Source organism: Tachyglossus aculeatus, chromosome 10, assembly GCF_015852505.1.
Source record: "Tachyglossus aculeatus isolate mTacAcu1 chromosome 10, mTacAcu1.pri, whole genome shotgun sequence".
Lineage (NCBI taxonomy): Eukaryota > Metazoa > Chordata > Mammalia > Monotremata > Tachyglossidae > Tachyglossus > Tachyglossus aculeatus.
Genome location: NC_052075.1, coordinates 6,406,473 through 6,422,575, shown reverse-complemented (window position 1 = coordinate 6,422,575; position 16,103 = coordinate 6,406,473). Strand labels below are relative to the sequence as shown.

Sequence of the window (16,103 nt, the reverse complement as noted above, 5' to 3'; positions counted from 1 at the left end):
GTAATAAATCTGTATAAACATATATACAGGTGCTGTGGGGAGGGGAAGGAGGTAGGGCGGGGGGGTTGGGGGGAGAGGAGAAAGGGGGCTCAGTCTGGGAAGGCCTCCTGGAGGAGGTGAGCTTTCAGTAGGGCTTTGAAGGGAGGAAGAGAGCTAGTTTGGCGGATATGTGTGGAGGGAGGACATTCCAGGCCAGGGGGAGGGCGTGGGCCGGAGGTTGTCGGCGGGGCAGGTGAGAACGAGGTACAGTGAGGAGGTTAGCGGCAGAGGAGCGGAGGGTGCGGGCTGGGCTGGAGAAGGAGAGAAGGGAGGTGAGGTAGGAGGGGGCGAGGTGATGGACAGCCTTGAAGCCGAGAGTGAGGAGTTTTTGCTTGATGCGTAGGTTGACTGGCAGCCACTGGAGATTTTTGAGGAGGGGAGTAACATGCCCAGAGCATTTCTGCACAAAGGTGATCCGGACAGCAGCGTGAAGTATAGACTGAAGTGGGGAGAGACAGGAGGATGGGAGATCAGAGAGGAGGCTGATGCAGTAATCCAGTCGGGATAGGATGAGAGATTGAACCAGGAATTTAGCGGTTTGGATGGAGAGGAAAGAGCAGATCTTGGCAATGTTGCGGAGGTGAGACTGGCAGGTTTTGGTGACGGATTGGATGTGAGGGGTGAATGGGAGAGCGGAGTCGAGGATGACGCCAAAGTTGCGGGCTTGTGAGACAGGAAGGTTGGTAGTGCCGTCTACAGTGATGGGAAAGTCAGGGAGAGGGAAGGGTTTGGGAGGGAAGATAAGGAGTTCAGTCTTGGACATATTGAGTTTTAGATGGCAGGCATGTTAGTCTGTATGCAAGTGACCGGGGCTTGGAGAAACACAATGCCAGGCAGATCTAAGAGAAGCCTGGCAGTGGGTTGGAAATAAATTGAATAAACCCCACCTTCCTCTCTCGTACCTTTCATTAGGTTCTGAATTGGGCTTCAGCCTGTTCTGAGTCTCGCAGAAGGAGAAGCCGAGGAGGATGGGAGAAGGGTGGGTGAGCCTGGTCAGGTGGGGAAGCAGCGTGGCCTGGTGGATAGAGCACGGGCTTGGGAATCAGAAGGATCTGGGTTCTAATTCCAGCTCTGCCACTTGTCTGCTGTGTGACCTTAGATTGTGAAACCCTGTGGGTTGGGGGGCTATGTTGAATTCTCACCTGTGTATATTTTCCCCAGCATTGAGTACTGCACCAAGTAAAAAATACTATTCCTACAACTACTACTTTTGGCCTGGTGAGCACAACAAGGGGACTTGGATGCTCTTTCTCCTTGTGGGTAAGAAAGGGAAGTGGCCATGCTCAGGTGCTTATCAGCCACGTTTTTCCTTTTCACCTCCAAGGAAGAAACAAAAGGTAAATGAATTCAGCGACTTCTTCTGTTCTAGATTCCATGAAGTTGGAAATCTCAGAACAACGTGGGGCCTGCACCAGACACCAGAAGCAACTGGAGGAAGTTCAGCTGGAACTGGCCAAGTCGAGAGGCCTGAAAAGACAGCAGGTGAGTTTCCAACCCCCTTTTTCTCAATCAATCAGTGGTACTTATTCAGTGAGTGCTATGTGCAGAGCACTGTACTAAGCACTTGGGAGAGTATGGGGCCCTTTCTGGGTGGTGCTGGAGGGTTTCCGTTTCACACACCCCCATCCAAAATGAAAGGGTGGCATCTTCCCCCGTCATTACCGTATGAGGGTGTCAATACTCGGGTGGATCAGATACTTGGCATAATCATGGTTGGGCCTGTTTTCATCGACTGAATGTGAAATGTTGCCCTGATGTGTTCAGATGTTTTTAGCATGGAAAGTACAATGCGAGTGAATAGTTATGGAGTCAGAGAAGGTGACACCCGAGTCCTACTTGTGATTTCAAGGGCATCCCGTACCTCGTAGGTTCTAGGAAATACCATTGATTAATTGACTGATTGATGACTCACTCCCAAGGAACCACGATTTGGCCTAGATTTTCCTCAGAAAGGGATGACAGTGCCCTCAGGGGCACCTCGAGGAGACCAGGTCTCCCGCAAGGCGTTGTGGTGTCCCAGTTAGGCCTAGGCGGGACTGGGTTTCCTCCTGTGACTTTGTACTTCCCAAGGGCTTAGTACAGTGCTCTGCACACAGCTAGCGCTCAATAAATACGATTGATTGATTGATTGGTACGAGGCAGGTTTCTGAGCCCACCCTGGTCTGCTTCTATAGCCTTGGAATGGCCCAGAAGCACCCATGACCACAGTGCACTTCTATCCCTTGTCAACACACCAACTGAAAATGAGTATCTCCTCAAACAGATTCAGATTCAGTCCAGGGTGCTCAGTCTCGACTTTTCAGTGCTGATGCTGAGGTTCAGCCACATCACGAGGCCTTGTGGATGGAGCACGGGCCTGGGGAGCAGGAGGACCTGGGTTCTAATCCTGTTTCAGCCACTTGTCTACTGTAGGACCTTGGGCAAGTCAGTTCACTTCTCTGGGCCTCAGTTACCTCATCTGTGAAATGCGGATTAGGATTGTGAGCCCCATGTGGGACAAGGACTGGGCCCAACCTGGTTATCTTGTATCTACCCCAGTGCTTAGAACAGTGCTTGACACCTAGTAAGCGCTTAACAAATACTATCATCATCATTATTATTATCGCGTAGAGAATCAGTGTGGCTCAGTGGAAAGAGCCCGGGCTTCGGAGTCAGAGGTCATGGGTTCAAATTCCAACTCTGCCAATTGTCATCTGTGTGACATTGGGCAAGTCACTTTTCTGTGCCTCAGTTACCTCATCTGTAAAATGGGGATTAAGACTGTGAGCCCCCTATGGGACAACCTGATCACCTTGTAACCTCCCCAGCGCTTAGAACAGTGCTTTGCACATAGTAAGCACTTAATAAATGCCATTATTATTTTCCAGCACTTAGAACAGTGCCCAGTGCTTAGAACAGTGCTTGGCACATAGTAAATGCTTAACAAATACCAACATTATTATTATTATAAGAGCCAAACCTTTCCAAGGTGCCCTTAACAGAGAGGGCCCCAAATGAGCTGCTTTAAACCAGGTTCCATCTTCTAATGCACAGAAAGCTGGCATGGCTTTACCTTTGACCTCCTGATCTGTTTCCTTGATCAGTTTTTGGTTCTGCATTTCTAACCCGATCCCTCCCTTCCCCACCCATAGGATCAAATGACCTCATGGTGTCATCAGGCCCATGCCCGGTGCCGGGAGAATTAGTTGCACCTTTTGCATTTTTCCCAAGGGAGTTGGGAAGCTACATCACCTCCCGCCTAGCCTAGCCAGGGACCCTCCTGGGACATCACCAATCCCTGGGATTCTTGCCTCAGAAAGCTCTGCCCACTCTCCTGGCATCACAGGGAATTTTCCAGCTAGCTGCTTGGCTGAAGGTGGTGCCACCGGACCCGTCAATCAAGAGCCTGGGGCTGGAAATCAGAGGACCTGGGTTCTTATCCCGGCTCTGCCCCTGGCCTGGGGTGTGACCTTGGATAAGTCTCTAAATCCCAACTCTGCCAACTGTCAGCTGTGTGACTTTGGGCAAGTCGCTTAACTTCTCTGTGCCTCAGTTCCCTCATCTGTAAAATGGGGATGAAGACTGTGAGCCCCTCGTGGGACAACCTGATCAACTTGTAACCTTCCCAGTGCTTAGAACAGTGATTTGCACATAGTAAGCGCTTAATAAAATGCCATCATCATTATTATTATTATTATTCCTCAGTTTCCTCCACTGTAAAATGGGAATTCATTGCCTATTCTCCCTCCCTCCTAGTCTTCGAGCTCTGCTCGACCTGATTATCTTGTATATATTCCAGCACTTAGTAGTACAGTGCCTGGCACATAGTAAGTTCTTAAGAAGTACCGCAATGGTTATTATTACGACTACAAGTACTACTATGGATAATAATAATAATTAATGCTGGAGTGTGTTTCAGTCAGTGACAAATTTCCTAGTTTTCAGGGATTAGGGCAGGATCTGCCTCCTGGCAGTGCCCGAGAACACAAGTGGTGATATACAGGCAGCCAAGAGAGCAGCTGAGGAGTCATTAGTGGCATGTTTAGCCACACTGTCCAAAGGAAATCACGCAGCAAGAGGCTCGGAAATGACTTCTGGTAATACTGAGGTGTCCCTGTTCAGATCCCATTCCCCACACAATCCTGCTGGGGCTTCTTCCTATTTAAAAATAGAAAATAGATTAGTACTCACTCCCAGGCTAGGGGAAAGCCATTTTCTCACTGCTGCCCCAGCTCTGTTGTTTTCTGCTGCTCGATTTGAATCCAATCTGTGATCCACCATTACCTTTTGGACCAAAACATACTGATGAAATTAGCTCAAAATGGCCTTCTTCTTAGGAAGGAAGCAACCAGAATCAGATCAGCTCCCTTACTGGTGAACTGGAGAAATGCCAGAGTGACATTTCTGGGCTGAAGAAAGAAAATTCGCTTCTTAAAGATGCCTTGCAGCTGCTCAGGACAGAAGCAGAGTCACAGAAACAAGAGGCTGAACGGCTTCAGGACAGGCAGAGGCAGCACAGAAGGTCTGTTCTTTCATCCTCCCTCTCCCTACGGCCTGAGCGATGCCGTCAGTTGATCGGAGGGATAACAAAGGCCCTCCCACTCCGATGGGCAACACTTTCTAGAACACAAACACCCGGGAAATCTAATTGATTGGTAATTGATTGATTTTTTACTGTGAGCCCGTCAGACTCCACACCCTGGTAGTTGACTGGTACAGAATAGCCCCGTTGTCAGGGCGGCAGGGAAGTGGAGCAAACAGGTTGATCGCTCTTGGGATGCCCAAGTGCAACGTGATGGACTGAGGCTAGACACATTTAGACGTGACGAGCCGCTCAGTAGGTGGAGGAACCAGCGGGAGAGCTCCAGGAAATCACGGCAACCGCTTCGGCTTTGGGGTCCACGGCTGCCTTGAAACCATCTTCCTCTGCTGCTGCTTCTCTCGGGAGGCTGATGAGCAGGTCCCTGCCACTATAAACAGTGAGGTATAGAGGATAGAGCACGGGCCTAGGAGTCAGAAGGACCTGGGTTCTAATCCTGACTCTGCCACATGTCTCCTGTTTAATCTTGGGCAAGTCACTTCACTTCTCTGGGCCTCAGGTCCCTAATCTGTAAAATGGGGATTAAGATTGTGAGCCCCCATGTGAGACAGGGACTGTGTCCAGCCTGATTAACTTGTATCTACCCCAATGCTCAGAACAGTGCTTGGCACGTAGTAAGCACTTAACAAGTACCATTATTTTTATTATTATCCTTATTGTGACACCACCTCCCTCTATAGCTTTTTTCAGGTGGAACCATCTTTAAGAAGAAGAAATTCTTGCTTATGTTCATTCGTTCATTCAATCGTATTTATTGAGCGCTTACTGTGTGCAGAGCACTGTACTAAGCACTTGGAAAGTACAGTTCGGCAACAGATCGAGACAATCCCTACCCAACAATGGGCTCACAGTCTAGAAGTGGGGGGAGACAGACAACAAAACGAAACAAGTAGGCATAGCATCAATCTAAATAAATGGCATTATAGATATAGAATAAATCATGTCTATCATGTCTCATAATAATAATATGTCTCATAATAATAATGTCTCATTATGTCTCATAATATAATAATAATAATAATAATAATAATAATAATAATGTCTCAGTCTCTCGTGGCTCTTGGGGGCAAGATTTGGGGAATGGAGAGGAGAGAAGAAGGAAGGAAAGGGTGAGAGGGAGTGTTCATGGATGTCCCAAGGCTGAGAGAGCCTTGCTCGGGGTGGAGAGGGGTTGGTGGGGAGGGGGGTTGGGAGGCTGGGTTCGGGGAGGGAGGGACACTGTAGTCCCAAGTGATGTGGAGCAATTAAGAATGAATGTGAACTACTGAGTGACCCTTGCCAATCAGTAGGAAATCATAAATGTTCTAGCAGTCGGAAAAGCGGTGTCCTTTTTATATCATGCTGAAAGGTTACTCGACGAAGACCTTCAAGTCAAGCATCAGAAAGAACTGGAGACCATGAAACAAGATCATAAGAAAGAAATTCAAACCATGGTGTCTGATTTCAGCAGTGTTCAAGCTCACCTCCAAGCAAAGATAGTCTCCCTAGAAACAGAGTAAGTGATTGAAATAAAACCACAGTACCGGTCCTTGTGAGTGCTTTCTCTTATGTATGAACTACTGGAAGAGGTGGGATGGTGTATATTTTTACAAGATTATGTTATTTTAAGGTTTCCAAGGAAGCTGTAATTTCTTTCATTCTTGAGGGTCTCCTTGGAAATCTTTGAAGGACACATTCTGTCTTTCCAAGCCCTGCTAAACAGTAATTCATATAGATAAAATAAAAATGAAAAGGGTCTTTTTCTCGTCATTAAATAGGGACAGACTACTCAAGTAGACTACTTGATTTTTTGGGAGGGGTTGGGGGAACTACTCTGAATCACCCTCCCCTTCTATATCCAGTTGCTTCCCATAAAGAGGCAATGCCGGGCAGTTTAGGCTGTAAATTCCTTGAGAGCAAGAAGCATGTCTACCAACTCAGTCAGTGGTATTTACTGAGCACTTACTATGTGCAGAGCACTGTACTAAAGGCTTGGGAGAGTACAACAGACCTCATAAGTACAGTTCCTCCCCTCAAGAATTTTATAGTCTAGTAGAGGAACTTCCAGTCTACTTGTTCCCTGTATTCATCCCGTGTCCCAGCCCCACACCACTTAGGTACGTAGCTGTAATTTATTTATTTATATTAATGTCTGTCTCCCCCTCTAGACTGTAAGCTCACTGTGTGCAGGGAATGTATCTGTTTTATTGTTATAGCGTACTCTCCCAAGGGCTTAGTACAGTGCTGTGCACACAGTAAGTGCTCAATAAATACTATTGACTGACTAGTGGGCCCTTAGCTGACAGCCAACCTGTCCGACCAACTCATCATCATCATCAATCGTATTTATTGAGCGCTTACTATGTGCAGAGCACTGTACTAAGCGCTTGGGAAGTACAAATTGGCAACATATAGAGACAGTCCCTACCCAGCAGTGGGCTCACAGTCTAAAAGGGGGAGACAGAGAACAAAACCAAACATACTAACAAAATAAAATAGAGTAGATATGTACAAATAAAATAAATAAATAGAGTAATAAATATGTACAAACATATATACATATAGATGTATATGCGCATTCCGGCAGCTTTGCTGATTTTGTAAATCAATCCATTTAACTCTGGGAGAGAATTCTGTGGAAGGCACTGGAGACATTACTGTTCACATTCTTTTAATTAATGCAAATATCAACACAGGTGTTTGCTTCCTTTACAGACTTAAAGACTCAGAAGAGAAACCGAGGAAACGGGAGTCCCGAGCCGAAGATTTGCATCTCATAGGGCGCTTGCAGGACAGATTAAGTGAGAGAGAAGAGGTTATCAGACAGCTGACGGTGAGCTTATCAGCGATGATGAAAATAGATTTTTGGAGCCAAATGAGGTGCGGGCAGAGTCACTGAACGTTTCCTTGTTAGATGTCTGATTTCCATAGGTGCATCTCAGGTTCTTTTGGACCTTTCAATTGATCCTTAAATGGCAGCCCCATGAACCAGTGCCCTTGGGTTAATTGTCGTATGTTGGTTTTTGTCAAATATTAGCAAGCCATTTTTATTAAGGTGGGTTTTCCTTCAAATGGAGGAATTTAGAGTTATATTCAAATGGCTTACCACCCTTTGCATTTTGGCCAGAAATCAGTCAGTGGTATTGATTGAACATGTGATGTGCAGAGCGCAATTCTGAACACATACATTAGAATTAGTCGATATGCTACCTGCCCTCAAGGAGCATACCGTGGGAAAGACAACAATAAAGCAAACTGCAGGTAGGAGGAGACACTAGAGTATATAAAGCACCCTCTAGATTGTAAGCTTCCTCCAGATGACTGTAAGCTCACTGTGGGCAGGGAATGTGTCTGTTTATTGTATTGTACTCTCCCAAGCACTTAGTACAGTGCTCTGCACACAGTAAGCGCTCAGTAAATACGATTGAATGAATGAAGGAATATAAAAGATGGGCATAAGTGCTACAGGGGTTGTGAGTTGGTTTGCGTGGCCAAACGTGCTGATGTGGGAGAGAAGGTGGGAAGATGAAACTAATACCTCCTTAGCCTTTGCTGTTCCAGGAATAAAAATCACCACTTATTTTCCAGCCCACAGACAGAGCTGTTTCTAGGCAATGAGGCTGGCAGGAGACTAACCTATTCCATTGGCTTTTCAGTCATTTTGGCAGCAGGTTTTTGGAGATTTACTGCCTCCCATTTGATTTACTGGTCCTGGTTAAAAAAAAAAAAAAACTCTTAGCAATGCGGCAAAGGCATCTCGTCAGCTCCGAGACAGTCACGTAGGTGATTGGCTTCACTCTCCAGTGCTCAAATCCAGGGTCTCCCCAAATCCAGGACCTGAGCTATTTAACTTTCAGTTCTTTGTCAACTCCAGGCTTCTCGTCACATCGTTCGTATGCAGATTTGCACTCTACTGAACGCTACTTGGAAAGACACTGGCGGTCACATTTCCCTAGCATTCTCAAATAGGGTGCTGAGCAAAAGTTCCCCAATCCTTAGGGCCCATGGGAGCCATGCCCCCCACGACTATATGAGGTGCACTCGCAGCTGCGCTCAATCCAGCTCTGACAAGTCTTGAAAGTTTTTTATGAGGGCTGAAAAGATCCCAGATGGGGGAGATCTATTTTCCAGCCTATTTTAGCCCTTTGGAGCCTGTCCGCTCCCCTATCCCCATCCCCCTTAGAATACCTTCCCCATTTTCACTCCCACCCTCGAATGGAAAATGTGGCATCTCTGGGGCTTGAGTACCCTTTCATGGGGCAGTTCTCCCAAGCACTTTGTGAGATAGCTAGAAATAAGATCATTCTATATGAGAGAGAGAGAGAGAGAGAGAGAGAGAGCATGCAGGGGAGATATACCATAAGCTCGTGTGGACAGGGAATGTGTCTGTCTATTGTTATATAATAATAATAATAATGATAATGGTATTTGTTAAGTGCTTACTATGTACCAGGCACTGTACTAAGCTTTAGGGTAGACACAAGCAAATTGAGTTGGACACAGCGTGGCTCAATGGAAAGAGCACGGGCTTTGGAGTCAGAGGTCAATCAATCAGTCAATCAATCGTATTTATTGAGTGCTTACTGTGTGCAGAGCACTGTACTAAGCGCTTGGGAAGTACAAGTTGGCCACATATTGAGACGGTCCCTACCCAACAGTGGGCTTACAGTCTAGAAGGTTCAAATCCCGGCTCCGCCAATTGTCAGCTTTGTGACTTTGGGCAAGTCACTTAACTTCTCTGGGCCTCAGTTCCCTCATCTGTAAAATGGGCATTAAGACTGTGAGCCCCCTGTGGGACAACCTGATCACCCTGTAACCTCCCCAGTGCTTAGAACAGTGGTTTGCACATAGTAAGCGCTTAATAAATGCCATCATTATTATTATTATTATGTGGGGCTCAGTCTCAATCCCCATTTTGTAGATGAGGCAATTGAGGCACAGAGAATCAATCAATCAATCAATCGTATTTATTGAGCACTTACTGTGTGCAGAGCACTGTACTAAGCGCTTGGGAAGTACAAGTTGGCAACATATAGAGACAGTCCCCACCCAACAGTGAAGTGAAGTGACTTGCCTAAGGTCACATAGCAGACAAGTGGCAGAGTCAGAATTAGGACCCAGATCCTTCTGACTCCTAGGCCTGCGCTCTATCCTCTATGCCATGCTGCTTCTTTCCCAAATGCTTAGCACAGTGCTCTGCACACAGTAAGTGCTCAATAAATACAATTGACTGACTGACTGAACCTTACAGTATTTGCCTGAAGCCCCCAAGGAAGCGGGAGAGTCTGTCTCCCTCCCAATCTAGAATTCTACGTACAAGATCATGCCTTTCCTCATTATTTCAATATGATGTAGTTTAAAGTCAACAGGAGTTGTGTAATTTCAAGGATTAGCTAGCGCTGGAGTATACACATGCATATACACATTTTTAATATTTTCTTTTTCAGGAAGAAAGAAGATTTCACTGTGCTGCACTGCAAAATCCAATTTACCACAGGAACAGATCCTTTTCTTTCAACCCTCGTCCTGGCTGTTTGACCCCTTCCCTAAAGGTAAATATATAAAATATAAATACATAAATACAAAGGTAAATAGGAGCCAGTGAACAAAACAGAAGAAACTGTGGCTCCTTGCTGCCTCCCATCATTTTACATCAACAGCCAGTGCACTCTTCTTTTCTCTCTGTTCTCTGACAACTTCAGTGGTAAATAGAAATGACTGGGGCAAATGGCATAAATTCAGAAGAGTGGGCTGAAAGTTATAAATGATTCAGTCTCTTCACCAATAAAATGTCGTTTCTCAGCAAATATATTTCCTTTGCCACTGTGGCTATAAGTACGGTACTCTAGTTGCATTATTTTTAAGTATTATTATTTTCCAATGGTGTACTTATAGTGCCGTAAAAGGCGGGTGAACTTCCAGATCTAATGGAAAATTTTCTTTCAATAAAAACAGAAAAAGAAATTGGAAGAACTACCCAGCCGTGTGGTCAGCGTCCCGAACTTAGCCTCCTACGCGAAGAACTTTCTGAACAGCGAGTTAAGCCCCAAGAGGAATGCCGCCCCGATAAGCAAGTCTCCGAGCTTAGACCCAAGTCCCGGCCACGCCAGGTCTTGCCACCCACCAGCCCAGCCTCCTGATGTCAAACCCGGCCAAAGGTAAGCAGAAACTCACCCTTCGATACCAAGCCCTTCTCCTACTTTTCCCAGATAGGATTCGAGCTTGGGCCGTGATAACTAACGGTGGATTTGCAGCCGTGATCACAAGGCGTAGCAGCTGGCTTGCATTTTCAGTCATGCTGTGCACGCTATTGTCACGGCGATAATTCTTTTGAAGACATTGCACACCCAAAGCCAGTGGAAACAGCACCTGTATATATGTTTGTACATATTTATTACTCTATTTATCTTGTACATATCATCATCATCATCAATCGTATTTATTGAGCGCTTACTATGTGCAGAGCACTGTACTAAGCGCTTGGGAAGTACAAATTGGCAACATATAGAGACAGTCCCTACCCAACAGTGGGCTCACAGTCTAAAAGACTACATATCTATTCTATTTATTTTATTTTGTTAGTATGTTTGGTTTTGCTCTCTGTCTCCCCCTTCTAGACTGTGAGCCCGTTGTTGGGTAGGGACTGTCTCTATATGTTGCCGACTTGTACTTCCCAAGCGCTTAGTACAGTGCTGTGCACACAGTAAGCGCTCAATAAATACGATTGATTGATTGATTGATTGAACTGGGGTCCTTTTGCAGACTGAAGGACATATTCCAGGTTTTACTGAGATTCTTCCTTTCCTAGGACCCGATTTCATCCCTGTTCCCCCTAATGTCATTCAGAGCCCCTTAAATCTAAGGTTCCATTTGCATGTTTGATTAGCCGTGACCAGAAAATCCTCCATTGCCACTCAGAGACCACAAGATGTTTTTTGGACTTTTAACTTGTAACTAATGCTCCCAATATGTATTTCCCATCCTCACGAAGTCCTCCCATTAAAAGGGATGAAGGTAAGCAGCAATATTGGCCCCATATCACTTAGGCCTCCATGGAATCTGGTGTCTCGACCTGATCGGGGGAATTAAACCAACCTTTGGGGGTCAGAGGGGAAGAGAGGCTTTCGAGGATTCCCCAGGATTTCTGCAGAACTCCAAGGAAGTGTTGGAATCCCTGGGGATGCTAGCAGTGGATCATGAACTCCTCCACCCCCTAACTCCTCCAGCTCCTAAACCCGAGCTCTAAGCCGCTTGGTGTAGTTTCTCTTCCAACCTGGGTGCTCCGTGTGGATGGAGTCGGGGTGAAAAGGAGAGGGGAGTGGAGAAGGGAAGGAAGAAAGAGCGGAAAGGGGCGTGGGGGGATGAAAACCTGCTGAGAGCTCACCTCCTCCAGGAGGCCTTCCCAGACTGAGCCCCTTCCTTCCTCTCCCCCTCGTCCCCCTCTCCATCCCCCCATCTTACCTCCTTCCCTTCCCCACAGCATCTGTATATATGTATATATGGTTGTACATATTTATTACTCTATTTATTTATTTATTTATTTTACTTGTACATTTCTATCCTATTTATTTTATTTTGTTGGTATGTTTGGTTCTGTTCTCTGTCTCCCCCTTTTAGACTGTGAGCCCACTGTTGGGTAGGGACTGTCTCTATGTGTTGCCAATCTGTACTTCCCAAGCGCTTAGTACAGTGCTCTGCACATAGTAAGCGCTCAATAAATACGATTGATTGATTGATTGATTGATGAAGACATTTAGGAAGTACACTCTTCAGTGAACCTTTCAGAAGCGTTTAAAAAGCCCGTCTGGTTTTGGACAAAGGGAAGTTTACCTTATAGATTTGGGGGATTGGCCGCCCCATCCATATTTGAATAATCTTGACCTTCTGAGAGTTATTGTAAACAGCAAATTAACCATTAGGATGCTAAGCCCGATGTGACTCAGTGGAAGACTCCACTGTGTTCTCTTTTATATGAGTATGGTGAATGATCATTTCTTAATCTCAGCGACTAACTATATGCCTGAATGGAGTTTTAGGACTGTGTTCTTTGGAGGGTGGGGCTTGTCATTGGGTGGGTCCATTTTGGAATACAAATTTCCCCGAGGGCCAGTCCCCTGAACCACACAAGGCCTAGAAAAGAGAATTCCCTATTCTCTCTCCCTAGGTTCCACCATTTTTTTATGGTATTTAAGTGCTTACTCCGTGCCAGGCACTGTACTAAGCACTGGAGTAGAAACAAGCTAATCAGGTTGGACACGGTCCCTGTCCCACAAGGGGCTCACAGCCTTAATCCCCGTTTTGTAGATGAGGGAACTGAGACGCAGAGAATTAAGTGACTTGCCCAAGATCGCACAGCAAACGAAGGGCATACCCAGGATTAGAACCCAGGTCCTTCTGGCTCCTGGGCCCTTGCTCTTTCCACTAGGCAGTGCTGCTTCTCTCAATGGTCAATCGGCAGTCCTTTATCCCTGGAACTACCTGGGGGTATGGGATGGGGCTTATAGCTTTAATATGATGTGCAAATAGCTTTAATTCTATTTATTCTGATGATTTTGACACCTGTCTACATGTTTTGTTCCGTCTCCCCCTTCTAGACTGTGAGCCCATTGTTGGGTAGGGATCGTTTCTATATGTTGCCGACTTGTACTTCCCAAGCGCTTAGTACAGTGCTGTGCACACAGTAAGCACTCAATAAATACGACTGAATGAATGAATGTATGAATAATTTGGTCCCACCATTTTGGGCAATTGAGGACTAGGGACAGCAGGGCCTAATGGAAATGGCACCAGCCTGGGAGTTGGGAGCCCGGGGTTCTAATCCCAGATCAGCCACTTGCCTGCTATTTGACCTGGGGTAAGTCATTTAACTTCTTTGAGCCTCAGTTTCCTCATCTGTAAAGTGGAGCTTCCACAGCTAGTCTTCCTCCCTCTTTGACAGAGAGTCCCATGTAGGACAGAGATTGGGTCTGACCTGATTATCTTGTCTCTACCCCATTCCTTAGAGGAGTGTTTGGCACACAGCATTTGGCAAATACCATTATTATTAGTGTTACTGTTATTTGGGGCCCTGTGGATTGCGCTGCAACTGAATCTCACTGCCTCATCTCAACCAAAAGAATGACAGTTCTTGAGAATATTAAATTACTGTTGTGTCCAGATAGTTCTTTCATATGTTGCCGACTTGTACTTCCCAAGCGCTTAATACATTGCTCAGCACACAGTAAGTGCTCGATAAATACGATTGAATGAATATTTCTCTTCTTTTTATTTCATAGGACCCAAGGCAATGAATCACCCAAAGCCAAAGAAGTTCAGAAACAAGCCCCTCCACCCCCAGAATGGTTTACTAAATACTTTTCTTTCTAGGCTGACCGTTTGGGGCATCCTCCATCGATAAGCACTCACTCTTTTAATGGACATATACTTGGCGATTTGCAAATCACACCATTAAGTATTTCTTGTAAAATTGAGACTTCGTGTAAAGATTTCCTTTAAAGATCTATTAGATCAGCTACGATTCTTTTTCTCATTTCCAAGTGCTATAATGTGATTGTTTGCAAGAGCTAAAGGAAAATGTTCGTATCGGATTCTGACGCAGTGTTAGTGATTTTCAGAGATTTTGGTTTTTCCAAAATGCCAAGCTTCATGAATTGTGCAGTCCGCTTTAAAATTTGAGTACATGGTGTTTGCAGTTTACCAGGGAAAGTGGGAATTTGGCTCTTGGAAGATGGGAGTTTGAAATTTTTTGTAAAACGCTACAGGAAAAAAAGAGAAAGAAGAGATGTTTCAAAGTAGAGGATTGTAACTGAAATGGTGCCAAGGTCCAATACTGCTTTATCTGTTCTTCACTGGTGCATTAATATCATTGAGCATCTGTTTTGCTGTATGGGAGGATTCCAGTGTCTTTAAAGTGGGTGGGGAAGATGCTCAAGAACACTACAGGAAATACCCATGGATTCAGTTAAGCCCTGCTTAAAGAACTACAGGTGCCACTTTGCTTGACATGGTTTGCTTTTAGATGGCCACCTCAGGGCTTGGAGATTTCGATAGGCCTCGAACATTTTGAGAAATAAATTACCCTCAGATTTCCTTGGTGCTATTTCAAAATGAGCTCTTTGTAACAGTAACTACAGTAATTAAGATACTTACTGTGTGCACTGCCAACTTGCTGAGTTACTTTTTAATCCCACTGGAACATTTTTAAATCCTTGCTCTTTGAATCAAGCATTAAAACAAATTATCATTCGATACAAATGACTATTATTTCCCTACTCCGGCATATTTAGAACGGGAAGGCACACCTCAGAGGGGATAGCCTAGATTTAAAGGTAGTTGCCTTTCATACATCAATGTATAGGTTTATATTTTGTATAGGGAAATAATTTTGCTGAGAACCAACTATCTAAAACTATGAGAAGCAGCGTGGCTCAGTGGAAAGAGTCAGAGGAGTCAGAGGTCATGGGTTCAAATCCCAGCTCCGCCAACTGTCAGCTTTGTGACTTTGGGCAAGTCACTTAGCTTCTCTGTGCCTCAGTGACCTCATCTGTAAAATGGGGATTAAAACTGTGAGCCCCCCGTGGGACAACCTGATCACCTCGTAACCTCCCCAGCGCTTAGAACATTGCTTTGCACATAGTAAGCGCTTAACAAATACCATCATTATTATTAAAGCTCAATTTCCCAGAGATCTGCCCATAACTGTGACAGTTGTTTTGAAGCAAAACAATTGCCTTCTGATCATCTTCTTCATTTCTTCCTTGTAAAAGGTTATGAGCGCTGTATGTTTTACATTTGGCCCTCCTGATGAATCGGGAATGTAACAGGGATGAAACGGGAGTCTCCGATGAGAGCTTCTACTGGCCAAATTTGAATCAGGTGCAAAATCCCAGCCCCACAGCCCTTCCCTTTCCTGCAATCCCCACTGCCCCCTCAAATCAGAAAGGTGAGCTTGTTTTACCTGGAGTAAAAGTAGTCTGCAGTAGAAAGTCCTTCTGTGTTGTAAAAGCAATTAGGGCAGTAGGGTTTTAGATTTTAATTTGCATTTTCTGCACAGGGCAACCTGGAGTGTTAACCACAGAGGACACTGTTAAACTATCCTTTATTTTTTTTTAAAAAAAAAGACATGCTCTTATTTGATATTGTCCGGCTAAAATCACTTATAACCCATTCATTCATTCAATCGTATTTACTGAGTGCTTACTGTGTGCACAGCACTGTACTAAGCGCTTGGGAAGTACAAGTTGGCAACATATAGAGATGGTCCCTAATATTTGTTCATCCACAAGGCTGACCCTAGAATGTGAGTTAGACACTTGGTGAAGTGACCCCTTTCCTCCCACCTTTATGTTTAATTTTGATAAAAAGTAAATAGGGAGTTCTTCAGAAGTCTCAGATGAGGATTATTCAGTTCAAATGCCTTTTTCTATTTATGGGGGGTTATTAAATCTGAGAATAATGATCTACGAAGGACACGTACATCTTGAATCACATTTAGAGACACGACGGG

The 16,103-nt window shown here is 45.1% G+C and overlaps 1 protein-coding gene across 3 annotated transcripts in view; it reads left to right on the top strand.

The window, feature by feature from the left end:
- FAM184B (family with sequence similarity 184 member B) overlaps window positions 1–14,847 on the top strand; it is a 76,861-nt gene extending 62,014 nt beyond the window's left edge. Inside the window, exons 12-18 of one of the 3 annotated variants that reach the window (XM_038753149.1) lie at window positions 1,409–1,521; window positions 4,356–4,540; window positions 5,967–6,113; window positions 7,313–7,430; window positions 10,045–10,149; window positions 10,553–10,755; window positions 13,873–14,847. In XM_038753149.1, the coding sequence (XP_038609077.1) occupies window positions 1,409–1,521; window positions 4,356–4,540; window positions 5,967–6,113; window positions 7,313–7,430; window positions 10,045–10,149; window positions 10,553–10,755; window positions 13,873–13,963 (962 nt within the window). In that variant the 3' untranslated portion in view covers window positions 13,964–14,847. Of the gene's footprint in view, window positions 1–1,408; window positions 1,522–4,355; window positions 4,541–5,966; window positions 6,114–7,312; window positions 7,478–10,044; window positions 10,150–10,552; window positions 10,756–13,872 lie in introns of those variants that run through there. The other 2 variants (XM_038753151.1, XM_038753150.1) reach the window with 2 other exon arrangements.
- Window positions 14,848–16,103: the final 1,256 nt, after the last annotated feature.